Source organism: Seriola dumerili, unplaced genomic scaffold (assembly GCF_002260705.1).
Source record: "Seriola dumerili isolate Sdu_G_001 unplaced genomic scaffold, Sdu_1.0 BDQW01000122.1, whole genome shotgun sequence".
Classification (NCBI taxonomy): Eukaryota; Metazoa; Chordata; class Actinopteri; order Carangiformes; family Carangidae; genus Seriola; species Seriola dumerili.
Window position 1 is genome coordinate 2,029,635 of NW_019174377.1, and position 17,307 is coordinate 2,046,941.

Here is a 17,307-nt window from a genome sequence, read left to right on the forward strand (position 1 = left end):
TTTTTATGTTTTTTTTTTCCAGCACAGAGCGTTCTGTGCTTGACTGTGACACAATGAATAAATCATACATGAAAAAAAGGGCAGTTATAATACAAATGACCAATTAATTAAAGCTGCAATAAAATTGGTGTATTTCACCATGAATTTATCATATTTTACATTTATATTATCAATAATCCAATAAAATGACATAAGCCAACAAAGAATTATCCTGCTTGTCAGGATCATGTGTGTAGCCAAAGTCTGATACCGACCTAAACTAGCTTGCAAGTCTAGAACTTCATTGCTGTCCACAAACAATGAAAAACACACAGAGAAGCGCCATACCACATCATTGGGTGGTATATTTCTCTATTACAATAAACACAGAACAGTCCTTTCAACATTGATCTACTCTGCAGTTATCTAAAAAATTCTTTGGCCATGATCATTTTAATCATGATTAATGATCAGTGTGTCACCCACTGCAACAATATCACTTTTTTGATTTTGTTTTACCAACCCGTTAAAGGGCCAGGACACAGTTGGATTGATTGGATTGCTTTGGAACCCCCCCACTGTTCTGATGTCAGGTGATGGGGGTGTGTGTGTTCAGCCATTTCTGTGACTTTTCAAAACCCACACTGCATCATTCACACCAACTTCACATAAATGAAACACTACAATCTAGTGCAGCACGAAAGCCTTCCTAGAGTGACTGTCTGAATATGTGCAACATTATCACCATTTCTAAACAATATCATGACCACTCTCTACAAAAGCCGGCTTTTCACCCTGCATTTGAGTGTAGCCATTTGGATCAAGTATAAATACTTTTGATTTCCAAAGTGGTTGGACAGCCCATCATACAAACCACCTCTTTTAGTATAACACGGCCCTTACTATTCCTGCATAATTCTCTATAATATGTGGTAAAAAGTAGGGTCTGAATGACCTGTAATGCATGATATCGTTACCTTCTCCTTGGTGCCAGCCTGTGTGGTATCGGGCCTGGTACGAATGGTAAATGGGGATGCAAGCCTCAGCAGGATTCCCTGGAACGAAGGCTCCATCTTGGGAGAGACAATCTCAAAACAGTCCCTGAATGAGAGGCTCCGGTGAGGCTCAATGCGAGCCTGCCTCCTCAGTCCTTCTCCGAGCTGCAGTAGCTCCATGCGAGGCCCCAGGACAAGGTGGAATGGAAAGGCACGGCAAAACGTGGCCAGGCCAATGCGCAGATCACTGGGGTTGGTGGAGAGTGAGGTGGGGGGCCGTTTGGTGCTCGCTGAGGCAGCATTTGGGAGGGAGGAGAGGGAAGGAGGGCACGTCTCCTGGATTTGGAAGGACAGGCAAACTGTGGGAACAGAGGTTGGAAAAGGAGAGGGAGGGGACGGGGACGAAGAGGGTGAGGCGGTGGGGGACGCAGTTGGAGTTGGGGTTGCAGAGTCACCATCTGTGTGTTCTGCATCTTCATTGGGCAATAAAGGAGTTAGAGGTGGCACCTCTTCCACCTCAACCTCTGAATGAAAGATACGCCTGGCAACAGCTCTGATTAAACCTGGCATGACCAATCCAACAACAGGAGCAGGGTTGAAACAATGAAGAAGCAACACTTTCCCTCTTCCACCTCGTTCTCCAATCTTGTCCAATTTTCTTCGCCCTTTCTCCTCCTCATGGGGATCCTTGCACTGGAAGGAGGGGCTCTCAGATGATGCACGGCGCCCCGTGGAGGTGCGAATGTGTTCCAAAATGGCGTCAAAGCCATTGAAGAAGTCCTGGAGGTTGCCACCTACGGCCCGAAGCACTCGTTCATTTTCTTCAAAACAGAGGCCAAAGAACTCCTCTCCAAAATGTTCTCGCAGCTCACAGAATGGTACTCCTGGGAGAGAGGGGATGCAAAATACCAATTTCAGCAATGCAGAATTATACTCTACTGAGGATACACACAAATTATCAACATAACAGAGAGAGATACACAACAAACCCAACAAAAACCAAGACTTGCATCTTGGTTCACTGTCTCTCAGTATATTTCTAAATGCAGAAATCTGCACTTGAACCCATAAGTATGTATAATAATGTCTTGTTACAGTTGCCTTCTAAATTAAACCTAATGTTACCTCAGCTCCAAGATTTAAATTCAGCAAAAAAAATTGAGCATATCAACCACAGAAAATCAAAGTAATCAAAGATCAAAGCCTTGCTAAAATAATGAATATTGATAAGATAAAATAATCATGTCACATGCCTACTGACTGAATAATACATAAAAAAAAAATGGGATTAAAGGATTACAGCAACATTAAAAATGACATTAAATATAAATAAAAATTCCAAAAATGTGCTTGAATATAAACAAAATTTGGGACGCGCTCATGTAGACATCACAGGACAGGACTACACAAACTGCCTGTGTCTGTTCAAAACGGAACTCATAAACTCATAAACACATAAACTATAATGATTTTAACATGGCACACAGTATTTACAACAGCACATACATGGGTGATAGATTTATGATATTGACAGCCAGATCATTGTGGCATCAGCAGTGACGTTGGGCAGTGACTGAAAAAAATGAAATCGCAAATACAAGGGGCCAAACAGTTTTTTTTTTTTTTTTTTTTTTTTTTTACATGACGACTGACTTCAACTTTGGAGACAAATTGGAGAAGAACTGCTGCTTTTCGAATTGAAAGCAGTCAGCTGAGGAGGTAGGGGAGGGACAGATGCCTTCCTTGGCACTAAGGCCTCCAGGACGCCTCCCGCTGGATGTATTTCAGGCATATCCAACTGGGAGGAGATCCCGGGGCAGATCCAGAACATGCTGCAGGGACTGTATATCCCATCTGGCCAGGGAACACTTCGGGATCCCGAGAGCTGGAGGATGTGGCTGGGGAGAAGGATGTCTGCTACCACGACTAGAACCCAGATCAGCGGCATAAAATGGATGGATAAATGGATACAATGCACCAAGTCAGATCCGTTTTACTCATGGAAGGCTGTCCCAGTTGCTGATTGTGTAACAAAACACTATAATTATACATAGACTGCGCGAACAAATTGAATGGACAGCATACCACAAATTTGCTCTACGCTTTTATTTATTTAAATGTAGCCTTTTTTTATTTTTGTCACAACCCAGAGAGATTGAGAGGAGAAAAATTAGATTTAAAAGAACAAGGTAGAAAGAAATGGAGAGAGGAGAGGATGATCTGTAGGCAAAAGCAGATGGAGACTAAGAGAGGGGAGGAAAAGCATGGCAGAAAGCTGAGAAAGCAAGAGATGGAGATGGATAAGAAGTTGACTGAGGGACAGAGGAGTTAACAAATACTGTGGCAGTTTACAGTTAATGCAGTGGCGGTATCTCAGCACAACAAAAAGACAGGACAGAGGAGGAGGACTAGGCAGATAGAGGCAGGACGAGATCTTAGATGGTACAGAGGGAGGACGAAGCTGTACCGGGTGACTCACCGGGACAGTGTGTGTGTGAATTGTTTTTTCATATTAGGCCATGGAGACAGTAGAAGCCTCCAGAGTGAGTCATCCAATGTGTGTGTGTTTTTGCATGTCTAAATAGTTGTATAGTTGTGTCTATTTGCGCACTACCTAGGCCATGATACTGTATCTCTATTCTTTTTGACTACAATGTGTTTTAGAGCCCTGGGGGTGGTTTCGTGTGTGTGTGTGTGTGTGTGTGTGTGTGTGTGTGTGTGTGTGTGTGTGTGTGTGTGTGTGTGTGTAGAATTGTCCACACACACATAAACAAACAATATTAATACTGAGGACATGCATAGGGGGAAAAAGAGAGAAGCATAGCTATTTGTGTCTTGGCATGAAAAATCTGAGTACAGTACAATCGATCCGAAGCAATAACATAAAAACAATACAGCCTGAATCAATGGGATGGGAAGTATATACTAAATATATACATAAACACATACTCACCCAGTATGGTGGCCATGTATTGTAGGATTTGCAGGACATCTTCCTCTGAACCAGAATTTTCTAGAAATGGACACTTGTCCTCTCTCTTCTCTCGTCGCCTCTCCTCACTGCCAACTTCCTGACACCTGTGAAAAACACAAACCCAACACATACATACACATACACACACAGGATACGCCATGAGATCAGCAAATAAGAAAAGCTAATGAGGTGTTCTTTAGGTAATGTCAAGATGAACGTCCATCTTATCGCATCAAGATGTACCATGGGCTTTTTCGTTTTAGTTGTTTTATGCCAACAGCCATCAGGCTGTATCACCTCACTACAAACTGTACTGTCACCTATTCTTCAGGACTGTTTTCTGTGATGTCTGCTGATGAGATTTGTTGTGGTGGTGGCAAAAATCTCAAAGATACTATCTGTGTGGATAAATACCACTAAGGTTAAGTGAGAATTTATACATTTTTTTGTGATCTGACACTTTGATTAGCCTGTGTAGGTTCATATTTGTTGGTCACTAAGCAGATCCAGCAATGCAGTGGGATGACAGAAAGACAGGGAAATGTGCTTAAATGTCATCTCAACAATGGTAATCAAGGAGGAGCAAGCAATGCTCTTTCACTTCCCCAGACAGATTTATTAAACACACATTTGTCCAACAGAAGGAATATTATTTGTTTTCAAGTTTATAGAGATACTGTATCTCACAATAACATTGGCCAAGATAATCATGCCATTAAATGTTTCTATTAGCTTAAAACACACACACCCATTATGAAGTATCACTTCACTCAATCACATCCCCAATAAGACAAACAGAAACCAGTGTAACAAAGTTACAATTCTGAAGGCCAGCTCAGACCAGTGTTTTTCAAACAAGGGCATAGTTGCATTGTACATGAATCAAGCAGAGAAAAAAAATGAGTGACAGGAAAATCATCACAGAAAAACAAAAAACCAGAAAGGTCCCGATCCAATGTTTATATTTGTATGCAGTATGTACTTCACGGACAGTGTTACAACATGTTGTGCCTGGTGGAGGGTTTTACTGTTTTGACAGGGAGGGATAGTAAAAAGAGAGAGGGAGAGACAAGAGGTGAAGGATTGTTGTCTATACAGTATGTCTGTCTGTCTCTCTGACTGGCTGAAAAAGACAGGGAGACAGGGAGAACGAGGGGTAGCAGAGACAGTGACAGGCTCACGGAGACTGAACAGGTGTGTGCATGTGCATGTGTGACAGACAGACTGACTGAGAAGTGAGAAAAATATTGGAAAAAGCGGAGAAAATGGGTGATGTGAGACGCCAAGACAAGACAGCAGGTAGACAGCAAGACACAGAGAGAGAAACTGAGTATGGAGATTGATGAAAGAGGACAAGAGTCAGAGAGGCAGACGGCAAGCGAGGAAGACAGTCTTACCTGATCTCTTGTTGTCTGTAGAATTGTAGAGTTCGCTGTAGGGCCTCCTGAACAGTCTGTGTCTGTGGGAAGGAGTGAATACATCAGACAAGTATATGTGTGTTTTTGTATGTATGTGCATTTATAGCACTTCAAAGCTTCAATATTGCATATATTCAGCAAATCCCTAGTAATAAAATTACACTGAAATTGGTTGCCTCCTTTATTTGTGTTGCGAATGGCTCCCATCACATCAGTGTTCATGAGGACACATTCTAAATCCATAACACAGTAAACACATGGTATTTATTTGGTTATGGATTCCATAATTATTGCAATTAAGACTTAGGCAAGCATGACAAACATCTAAGCAGACAAACGTGTCATCTGTAGTGTTATTGCAGGAAAAACACAGAAGACATTTTGACATGTCAAACTAAGAACTTCCATTTCGCTGTTTCAATTTCATGGTCCTGGTGTTGTGGATTCAGGCCCACAGTCACACTGTCATGTCTTACTGGGACACTTGTATAGAACACAGCCATCTGTTATTATTAACACCTGTGCTTTTCCTACTATGACAAGTAAAATATTTATTGTGAAAAAAGCTTATCTGTAAGAACACAGACTTCTAATGAAAAGTAAACATGGAAAACATACAGTACATTATATACAAATATATTTTCTACTTTGCTTGAGTATAGGTTGGTTCCACAGTGTAATTACTGGAAAAAAAACACAATTGCTCTAGTTAATTAATTTTTTTTAATTTTTGTATTTAATATTTACATCTTTCAAAGGTCTGGAAAAAGTTTTCAAAATTGCCAGTAATAATAATAATTTATAAATGACTAAAATAAATATACTCCTGGATTGTCTGTGCGTCTGTGTGTATGTGCATCTGTTTGCATCTCTGTGTGTGTGTGTGTGTGTGTGTGTGTGTGTGTGTGTGTGTGTGTGTGTGTGTGCAGCTGGCGTATTTTGCGTTACTGACAATCTAAGCTTGAGAGGGCGGGTCCAATGTGATTATCTGTGATGCGGCTCGAATGCTGGGCTGTAGTGACAATACTAGAACACAGTGTGCCAGCTGGAGAGGTCATTCTAGGGCCTCCGCCCATTCCGGACAGATACAGGAGCGATTTGGTGTATGTGTGTATGTGTGTGTGTGTGTGTGTGTGTGAAGGGACAGCGAGGGAGTGAGACAGATTGTAGAGCAAAAACATGGGAGGAAAGAGAGACAGTATGTACAGTCAGGGAACAAATATTAATGTTTTAAAGGTTAATACAGTTCATAATACAGGTGTCATATTGTCTCTAACCAACTGGACAAATACAAATGTTTTTTCTTTATGCTGCATTTACTGTACATATGTTTAACAACATCTGAAACAACACCTGCTGATAGAAAAATATTGTCTCTACAGCGAGCCACATGTCAACTTAGCAACAACAGGGACAAGATGGGCATTTTATACAAGCAACTGTGTAGACCCATAAATACGTAGAAGGCCATACCTTTACAAACTATTTATGAGAAAAAAACTTTTACTCCCTGTTAGCACTCTGTTCCCCAGTTACACATTTGTGTTAATGTCTACAGTATATGTGTGCGTGCATGTGTAACAATAGAAATGGTGTATTCTCATGACTGTCCCCTCTAACTGCATCCTTGATTCAGCTACTCATTTACCACTGAACACGCACATTGTAGTGTGTGCACACAAGATTCTACAACATGACCAAACACACTGTCACAAATTGTTATCAGCCACACACGAACACACACACACGAACACACATACACACACACATGCACACGTACACATGTGCAAACATACTATACACATACATCATCATTAGTCTGCATTGTTACAATCACTGGCATGTTTACTGTACACACCCCGTCACACATTAATCTCACTCAGTCGCGCACACAAGCGTGCTTAGATGGTAGGATATGGTTAGCAGCTAGTAGACTAATCAAGATCGCCTGGTCGTTGGGATAAGTTTCTCACACAATATCTATTCAGAAACAGAATCATGCTGATAAAGTGAATGTATCTGAACTGAATTAAAATCTTAAAAAGATAAATTATTGCAATGATGACAGCGTGTAGACTGGTGAAAATTGTGTTCAGCAAATATTGGGGTATAAACTCTCAAAAGCTCCCTTCTTTCCCCTTATACTTTATGTTTATCCTTTCTTTCTCTAGTTCCCATCATCTTTATCCAAACCACTCTGCCTTTCTTGTTTACTCTGTTTCTTTACTTTGGGAGGGGAGCAGAACCTGACCGATGTTCTCCATTCCTCTTGCTCTGTTGCTCTGCATTGCTTTCTTTCCATGTGAGGCTCAGTTATACTTCTCTCGACTGTAGGTGAATCTGCCTTCCCTGTCTGTCTGTGTGACTGATTCCCTCCAGCACAAATATACACACACACACACACACACACACACACACACACACACACACACACACACACACACACACAGTGCAGTGGACCAGCTCTTTGTTTCCTCCTCTTATTGTATCTTCCTCCTCCAAATTTCTATTAGCATGAACTGCTGTGGTCTATGGTCACAGAGCAGTAGATACTGGTGCTTCAGCACAGTTGGAAAGCTGTCACCAGTACTAAAGAAAATAGAAACTCATACACCAGATGAGACCTCGCAAGATAAATCCCAGCATGAGACGCATCAGGCCTCTCTGTCAGAGAGCAGGCAAGTAATAAAGCTGGTACAAAGAAAACAGTTGCTGTCGCAATCTGCTTTAAATGGTTAGAATGCAGCCAGTGCATCGGACATGGCAGTGGTAAATATTTTGCCCTGGCTGGGATAAATGATATGATATAATATCTGGCTGTTAGTCCCTGCAAAGGTTGAATGTACTTACTCTAAATTGCTTTGGACAAACAGGAATGTGAATGAATGTAAATTCTGACAAGTTGAAGAGACAATGATGTATTTTTAAAAATCAGTTTTTTTCAGTTGTTACTGAAATTTATACAGTGTACTGTATCAGTGCTTCTGAAAGTAAAGCATAGACCGACTGAATAATAAAGACTGAAAAAAAAGGAGCACCGTCTTGTTCTTTTCTTCTAAGGTTTAGGGTCATTATCTTGCTGTAGGATAAAGCCCTGACCAAACAGTATGTCTTCCTTTGATAGTTGTCTTTTTATCACCATTCTGATAGCAATATACAGTACTGCTTCCTGCAGTACAGTGTTGTCTTAATAATGGACCGTGAATGTCAAAAAACTTACATGATTCCAAAATCTGTACTGCTATGTTGTTTTCATTATTATTATTGTGAATGAAAAATGGCCATTGGAGTTATGAATGGTTAGAGACCATCTCATGATGAGATCACACCAGCCGATCACAGCAACCAGTACTCATGGGTCAGACTACACCCATTTTCAAACTTGGCCTTCATTTTGATATCAACTACACACCTGTAAGGTTTCAAGACTGTATCTTACACGATTGTGACGCCATTGTGTTAACAGACATGAAAAAAACCTGCCAAAGTACTCAAAATCACCTCTGTGGTAGTTCCCTCTACAGTAGGTGTCTCCAGGACCACACATACACACAGACTCACAAGGTGAAAACAATACCAACCACATGCTGTTGCTGGGGGTAAATATCCTTTTCTGGTGGGAATCAAATCAGTGGAGGATGCAGAGATCAACATGTCTTTTCCCCATTTTAAGAAACCAGCCCCATTTGTGGAAAGCATACAAAAAACAGAGACATGTGGATCCTGTGGATCCCACCAAACAGCCACCTTCATCTGGTAAACTCATACAATGTGGAGTAAAGACATTTCGGTGGAAACAGCCAACACGTGTACACACGAAGCAATGACTTAACTCTATATCCATCTCCTTAATAAAATTGTTTCCTTATAGGGAAGATGAAACCACAAATTTACAATGTGGATTTACCAGAATACACACATCAGCACACTAACACACTTTTCATATTTGTGGCCAACACTTGGGCCCTTTTGATCAACATCATGGGTGACTAAGCTAATGGCCACCTTCCATGTGTATACACAAAACTGAGAGAAGGAGAGAGAAAATTAATGTTTGCACATGTGTGTGTGTGTGTGTGTGTGTGTGTGTGTGCGTTGTTGCTTCTGGGTCAGTGTGGTCAGGGTGAAGACAACCACAGAGAGCATGCTCTGTTCTCTCTGTCATGGTCCATTGCAGTCAACAACAGACACTGCCACTGCACGCAGCCTGTCTGTGTGTGTGTGTGTGTGTGTGTGAGTGTGAAGTGAATCAAAAAGATAAGGAACTGTGAGTGAGTGAGTGAGTGAGTGAGTGAGTGAGTGAGTGAGTGAGTGAGTGAGTGAGTGAGTGAGTGAGTATATTTGTGTCTGTTGGCTACTTTGCTTCTGTATGTTCCTACTTACGGCAGCAGTTAAATGTTTTGATGGAACAGTCATTATTAATGTATTCAGACACTGTAAAAAGACCTAGGACATTTACCTTTTCCCTGTCCTTGTGACCAAAGCACATTAACATAACGGCCCTGACATATTTACATTTTAAAAAGGTTCTATTTATGCCCAGCTGATACCTGTAATTGCACTTACATGTAAACAAACAGATGTTTTCATGCAGATAGACACACACTCACACACATCCACAATTGCCCACATGTAAATGCTGGATATCATCACAATAGAGTGTGATACTAATGTGTCTTTAAGTGTTCCCTCTACCGTATTTTTTCACAGCTCTATTAAAGATCAGGGCCAGTAAGAGCTGCAGCTGAGAGCTGAAGTTGCCTCTCACTGGCAATCTCCAATATACACTAACTTCAGATTTTTAACTGTTTAATTTCATTATTCTGCAAGGTTGTGCCTGGGCAGCAAAAAGACTGACAATCACTGCTCTCTTATATTGATTTAATCTGCAACATGTATTTCTCCCTGGAAAGGGACCACAGGGTCTGAGCATTTGCAGTTTGGAGAAACCTATTCCCACAACTTCCTGTAGTATAATGAAAACACAGCAGTACTCCTATTATCTGGGGAACCAACGTAAATAGACCTGGAACATATGTGAGATCACTCTTTGATCAGAAGCAAAGACTAGAGCACTAAATGTTTATTTATCCATCCATTTATTATCAATCCTTCAACCTGTTCATAAACCCATCTCAAAATGTGGACTAGCCTATGTAAATTCAAACAAGATGTGACTGTGGGCTACTGGAGTTTCCTCTGTGAAGTTGAGTAAGGGGCACAATCTATGCTTGGCTGCAAAAGACTGAGAAACCTGTCAGTCAAGCAAGCAATACCCCAAAACATTCTTCTCTTTAATCCTTAATATCTCAACAATGGTGAAATCAAAACTAAAATATGCATTAGATGTGAATCAGGCAATATTTTTATATCAACATTGAGTCAAATGGCTCACAGTAACGTATACTGATTGCTAGTACTGCGGTTAACACTGAGAATCAAAACCATATTTTACACTTTCAGCTCTTGCTTTGGTTACCTGGACTGACAAAACTAAAACAGTGCCACCTCATATTGAACCGTGGGCAACTTATCACAGCTGACTCTGGTTTATAATGAGCCACATGCCCAGTATGAAATTGCAGACAGCACAAATTTACAACTGATTGGCGTAGAACATTAAGGAGGCCAGCAAGGCGATTACAGTGAGATGCTCATGTTGCTGTTTGTGTTATAATGTGTAAGTAAGCTTAATAACACTTTACTATGTAGCTGCTTTAAGATTATGGTATGATTTGTTCATCCAAAGTTTACGTCCTATCTCAAATGGCAATTCTGTTTTGTCTACATCTTGAACATCTGTCTATCTGTCTACTTCCCGGTATATTTTATTGTTGAGCACCTACATAGCTGGGGCCACATTACAGGAGATGCAATCAAATTTCAACTATGCAATAGCAAATGCCCTAATCACATGCCATCTATCACAACTGCGCTCAGTTTTAATAGCTACTTTATTACATTACAGCCTGTAATACAACTGAGACACAGATAGAACCGAGACACACAAACACAGAAACAGGCTCATTCGTCACACTCCTCACATCATTACATATACACAGACATGGCATGGGCATCTCTCTGTCTCTTTTCCTCACAACAACATACTTATTATATAATCTGCCAGATGATTCAGGCTATCAGAGGTGAAGGATGAAAAGGAGTTTTTTTTTTTGTCTTTTCATAGAAGGCACAGCACACATCATATCATAATATGAGACATCGTCTGGGATTTTGAAGAATCATACTGTGTGGGAATAGTTTGAATGTTGCCTTTTCCCATGGCTGTGTTTCTCTGAACTCTGGAGACAGCTTCAGCCTCTGGCTGTTTGGTCATCACAGTGACTGTTTACTACTGTGTATCATCTGAAGACCAACAGTCATTGATTTGGTCAATAATGCCCACTATTAATTGTACACAGCATGACAGACAAAATAGACTTCAACATTATCATTTTAACAGATTTAAGAAGAATGCTCCTCAACTTTTTGGGGAAAAAAACTAATTTAGTTAGGTTATAAGGTATAGGATATTCCCATAAATGTCACTATTTAGAAGCCTAACCGCTGGCTAAGTCCCTACTACTGAAGTAGTTGAGGTAAGATGCCTAAATGAATACAGCACTACAACTTTCTATAGGAATATTTAATGACATTTCTTGAAGGCACAGTCAAGCTCTTCAAGACCTGAGCTGGAGGCCTACCGTGGGTGAGGTCAGTCGCCTCAGGCTCTCTCCCAGCGAGTCCAGGTTCACCCGTCTCCTTCTGGTGACCCTCTTGTGGGGTCCACCGGGTCCTTGCTGCTCCTCGCCCGCCGGGCACGCCGACCTCTCGGCGAGGCTGCGGCCGTTCCAGAGCACCGCTCTGTGGGAGGAGGGGAAGGAAGAGAAGGGGCAGCCTCGGCTCTCCTCCGCCGGCTCCAAACCGCCGTCCCCTCCATCTCCCCCGGGGCTTTCGAGCCCGCAGTCCGAGCCCACCGAGCTGCTGAACGACTCGGAGGAGATCTTGCGCGACGACGAGGACATGGTGATGGTGAGGAAGAGGAGGAGGAGGATGGTGATGATGGCAGTGGTAGTGTTGAGGACGGTGATGGTGATGATGATGGTGATGATGATGATGCTACAGCCGGTTCCGTACCACGTCCACCTCTACGCCGGGGAGTCATCAGATTGTGAGGGGGGGTAAGAGGGTTGGTGGAGGGTTGGGTGGGTGAGGGGGGTAAGGTCTGTCTATATAATTATGTATGCATATGAGTTGTGTATATGTAAGTGCGCGTGAGATAATAGGTCTGTCTGTGTCTATGTGTGCATGAGATGCGTCCGTCTGCGTGTGAGACTCAGCAACCTATTCAGAGGGAGAAGGGGGGTCGACGAGAACTAGAGCACTAACGGCACGCAAACATTTATGTAAGGGGGAGGAGGTGGCGGGGGTATCGCCTCTTAAAAACCGTCCTCCTTTGCCCCTTAAACAAATCCAACCTGCTCCCTGGGAGGCCAAACACTCTCCAAGAGGATGCTTCAAATAAAAAAAATATAGGCTATCAAAACTATTTTGAAGCAGACGTTGTTTTAAGTGGCGAAATTGTAAAACAGAAAAATGACAAAGGTCGCCAAAATCGACAACATGTTGGTCCACCACGGTAATTCCGACACATGTTAATTATTCCTCTCGCACATTGTCAATGTTGGCATCCGACGAACGTGGCGTCTCCCCGTTTTCACTTCACTTCTGCCGGAGAGAAATCCCCAAAGTCACGGCAGATGTGTCAGCTTCTCTCTCCTCCGTCCCTTCTCCTCCTGCCTCTGTCCTCTGCGACAGCGGTTCTCCTGTCTGTCTGCCAACTAACGGTCCTCTCATCATTCGTCCATCTTTCACTTATATTCCCTCACCGCTGGCCCCTCGGCTTTAGACGTGTCGTCTCTTTTGGTAGTGGCGCGGTCGGAGCGTGCGTGCTGGGCGAAGAGGTGGCTCGAGATGGGGGAAGAGGGAGAGAAAGCGAGCGCGCGCGGTCAGCCAACAGCAGCACGCACCGCTGGTCTGAGGATGAGAACGGTCTGCCGAGCTCGCGCTGTTCTAGATAGATAGATAGATAGATAGATAGATAGATAGATAGATAGATAGATAGATAGATAGATAGATAGATAATGCATTAAGGGGCCCCTTTGCGAAAAAAATATTGGGCAATACATCAAGCCCTGTGCAACCTCAACTCCTGTATGAAGCAATTTACATATAATTGCTTTTGTAATGTAAATGATGATTGTAACATAACTTCTTCCAGGAGATCCACTGCACATGGCCAACTGTGTGCATCACTAGCTCATGTTAGAGTTGGAGAGCTGGAGTCCGCTAACATCAACAAATTACACAATACAAACTCTTCAAACACAAATAAATGTACATGCAAGTTATATTTTCCTTTGATGGTCTAAATGCTGTTAGTTCCTCTGCACTACTGAACCCCCCCCCCCCACCGCTGGCCGCCCAAAGTCTCACATTCACTGCATGTCAGCCATGTCTTGGGGAAACATCAAGTTTGTTTCAAAAAATCGATTAAATTAAATTATAGCAGTTTGGTTATATACAGTACCAGACAGAGGTTTGGACACACTTTAAAAGTGTAGGCAAGTGTAAGTTTGACATGTAGGCCTACTGGTATACAGCAGTAAATGACACTATATCCTACATAGTCTCATTTAGTGACATCTTGGCAGGCAACATACAGATGATTGTTCCTCAATTAACAAACTGGAAACACAACATCTGATAGTAATCAAATAACAGTCAGTTGTTGGCAATGTGCCAGATGTGTTCAACATGGGTATACAAGGACAAATATGGCTCCACAGGAAGATAATGGAGCTGGCAGCAGTGGTGCATGCTTGTTGCCTCCCATCAGAGAGCAGGATGATGCTCATGTCTGGCACTAATCACAGCCATGACCTTGACCTTGATTGGCAGAGCATGTCTGTTCATTAAGGCCCCCAAAGGGACAAGCAGAGAGACACTGAAACAGACTTGATGCATCATGCAAGTGCATGCATGTGCGCACACACACATACACCACAGTGCAATTTCCTGGAGGTGCCTACTAATTCATTTGACTTTCTGGAGCAGCATGACCCCAATACATTGCATAGAATTTTGTTCCCTCTCTCTCTCTCTCTCTCTCTCTCTCTCTATAACACACACCCACACACTCTCTCATTCTCTCACACATGCACTAACACATGCACTAACACACACTCTAACACAGTCTCCATCTCCCTTTCCTTATCTGGTCGCTTGCTCTTAACAATCACTCTGCCATCCATCGGTTATAATGTGGGCATTTAATAAAGCTAACCCTACAATGGAATAAATAATGTTCCAGAGAAGATAAGGCCACTAGCTGAGGGACTGCCCTGAGCTGGCAGCCTGCCAGCTACAGCTGAGTACAGACAGGGCAAAAGCTTAGCAACTGTGCTATCAGGGAATTTGAACAGATAGTGAGGGTATACCATCTGGTGTTATATTCAATACATACATCTAACATGGATGGCCTCAAATTTACATTATTATCTCAAATGAACATTATATTGGTGATGAAGTACACAATCCTACCCTTACCCTCAGTGATAAGGTAATGTGGTCACCCTTATAATTTTGCTTACATAACAAATAATATTTCCTAATTATGAGGGTCAAAAAGATACAAATGTCAATTCATTATTGGTCAAATTAAACTTTTCCCACAGAATCATCCTATGCACACATTTCCAACCTTTGTTTTCATAATATAGGCAGGCATCATGCTTTGACTGCTCTAAAAAATCAATGTGAATGTAAATATGCAATTACATGTGCTGAAGAGTTGAGGAATTTTCTCTTATTCTTGTTGGTTGTGAATATAGATTCACATCCAGCCAACATAAGACATTGTATGACACTACTTTACTTTAAGCCAGACACATTATTAATTTAGAATAAATTAATAAAGTATCAGGCAATGCAGTTTACAGTATTACAGTAAATAGGCCCATAAAAAGTAAGAAAATGAGAAGAGAAAGGAGGGAATGACTAGCATATTTTCCAGACAGATTTACACTGTCATTTCAGCCTAGAACACACACAGAAACACACAGGTATTTCAAAGAGATGCATGAAAAAAAGAGGGGAAAAACCATATATAGACAAAAACATCCAGAAACTCACTCTTACACATACACACACACACATAAACACACACACACACACACACTAAGGAGAGTTTACTCTGTCAAAATCTGAAATATGTGTAGGTGTGGAATGCAGGAAGATAAGAAGAGGTTCAGCCCCATGACACACCAGCGAGTCCAACGGGAAAGGTGTCTTTCCCAAGATATAAGCAGACAGTTGTGCAGACACACTGAGACATAAAACACAAATCTACATTTATCCCTGTGTCTGTCACACCACACACACAGACACACAATAAGAGCATTTCCTTGCTTTGTGCACTAGTCACTACAGTTTAGATCTTTTATTTCTCCTGTGTGTGTGTCAAGTGTTTTAGCAGGCATGTCAGCTTCAATTTTGTGACACAGAAGACATTTTATTATTGCCTCATCTTTCTGTCAGATATATGACCCCTGCTTGCTAATCATGCAGAATGACTGTGTAAAGTGTAAAACTGAACGTGAAAGAATTAAAAAAGAGAGGAAATCAGAGAATCTGAGGCAGAGAGTGCGAATGAATGAATGAAACAAAGCTACAGAGGACGAAACAGCATGGTGTGTATGTGTGTGTGTGTGTGTGTGTGCATGAGAAACAGAGACAGGGAAAGAGAAACGGCTGTCTCAGTCATAAATCTGCCCCCAGCCAATCTAATTGGCCATAACCATACATCACTCCACGCCACTCTGCTGCTATTAACCATGAACCCGGGCCTCTCTGTCAGTTGCGCAATATAAATAACCTACTGTCCTATCCCAGGGGATGGTTTCTACTGAACAAACAGGGTTAAAGAGTAGCTAATTGCATGTTGTGGTGTTACACTGAAAATGCATTACAGATTCAGCTGAATTTCCTGAAAATGATGACATTAGGATCTGTCCGTTTAATACACATTGTCATTGTGGGATGTGTTTTTTGGCAATTACATTATATTCAAGTGGCGGGCAATAGAGCTGACAAACTGAATTACTGCTGATTTACGATGGAATTGGCCCATTGATACACATTTGAACGATGCATAATCCACAGTGCAGAGACTGTCCAGCAGCAGAGACACTATTGTGGCTATGGCTTGCAGATCTTTGCAACAAAACAGGTCTTACCAAGTTGGTATTATAAGAATGATAAATAACAACAATGCACAGTACTTCCTCCTTGGGGAAATTAATTTTCTCCATGTCCCTGTGTCCTTGCTGACAGGGAGTTTACTTTTAGCAAACTCTAAAAATTCTTGTTTCAGTGTGACTTGAAATAATTGCAAGCTGAGGAGTGAGGTGATTTCAGGTAAAGTGTTTTTGGCAAATCACACTTCAGACCATAACATTTTGTCCAGTCCACATAAAGCGATGGGGTTTTTTTTCACTACAACAGTTCCTCCTCAACCTGCCTACAGTGAAATAAAATTGTAGAAATGAATTCCAAACAAGTTCTATCGACATAAACTGCACTCTCTTTTGTGGGAGTGTAACTTTCTGGTTGAGTGAGACAATTACTTTAACTTTAAAACTTATCATGCATGTGAGCAAACAATGCAAAAATATTTTTTCACATATCTCTGTCTAATAATAATTTTATCCATACTTATAGTGTTCAGTAGTCAAATACACTGCTACTGAAAAGCTAACCAGGAAACAACATAGTAGTTTAAATGCTTGACAGTCAACTGTAAAAAGTGATTAATTTCCTTCCATTAAATGCTGGAATATTGTCATTTGATTAAGAAATAATCAGAAAATAACTTCAAAAC

The 17,307-nt window shown here is 41.5% G+C and overlaps 1 protein-coding gene across 1 annotated transcript in view; it reads right to left on the reverse strand.

Annotated features, from left to right (window-relative positions):
* The window catches only part of gucy1a2 (guanylate cyclase 1 soluble subunit alpha 2), a 33,868-nt gene extending 21,351 nt beyond the window's left edge, over positions 1-12,517 (reverse strand). Inside the window, exons 1-4 of the mRNA XM_022748522.1 lie at positions 12,071-12,517; positions 5,346-5,407; positions 3,928-4,052; positions 957-1,858 (exon numbers count right to left, since the gene is read on the reverse strand). Of these exons, the coding sequence (XP_022604243.1) occupies positions 957-1,858; positions 3,928-4,052; positions 5,346-5,407; positions 12,071-12,391 (1,410 nt within the window). The 5' untranslated portion in view covers positions 12,392-12,517. The remainder of the gene's footprint in view (positions 1-956; positions 1,859-3,927; positions 4,053-5,345; positions 5,408-12,070) is intronic.
* Positions 12,518-17,307: the final 4,790 nt, after the last annotated feature.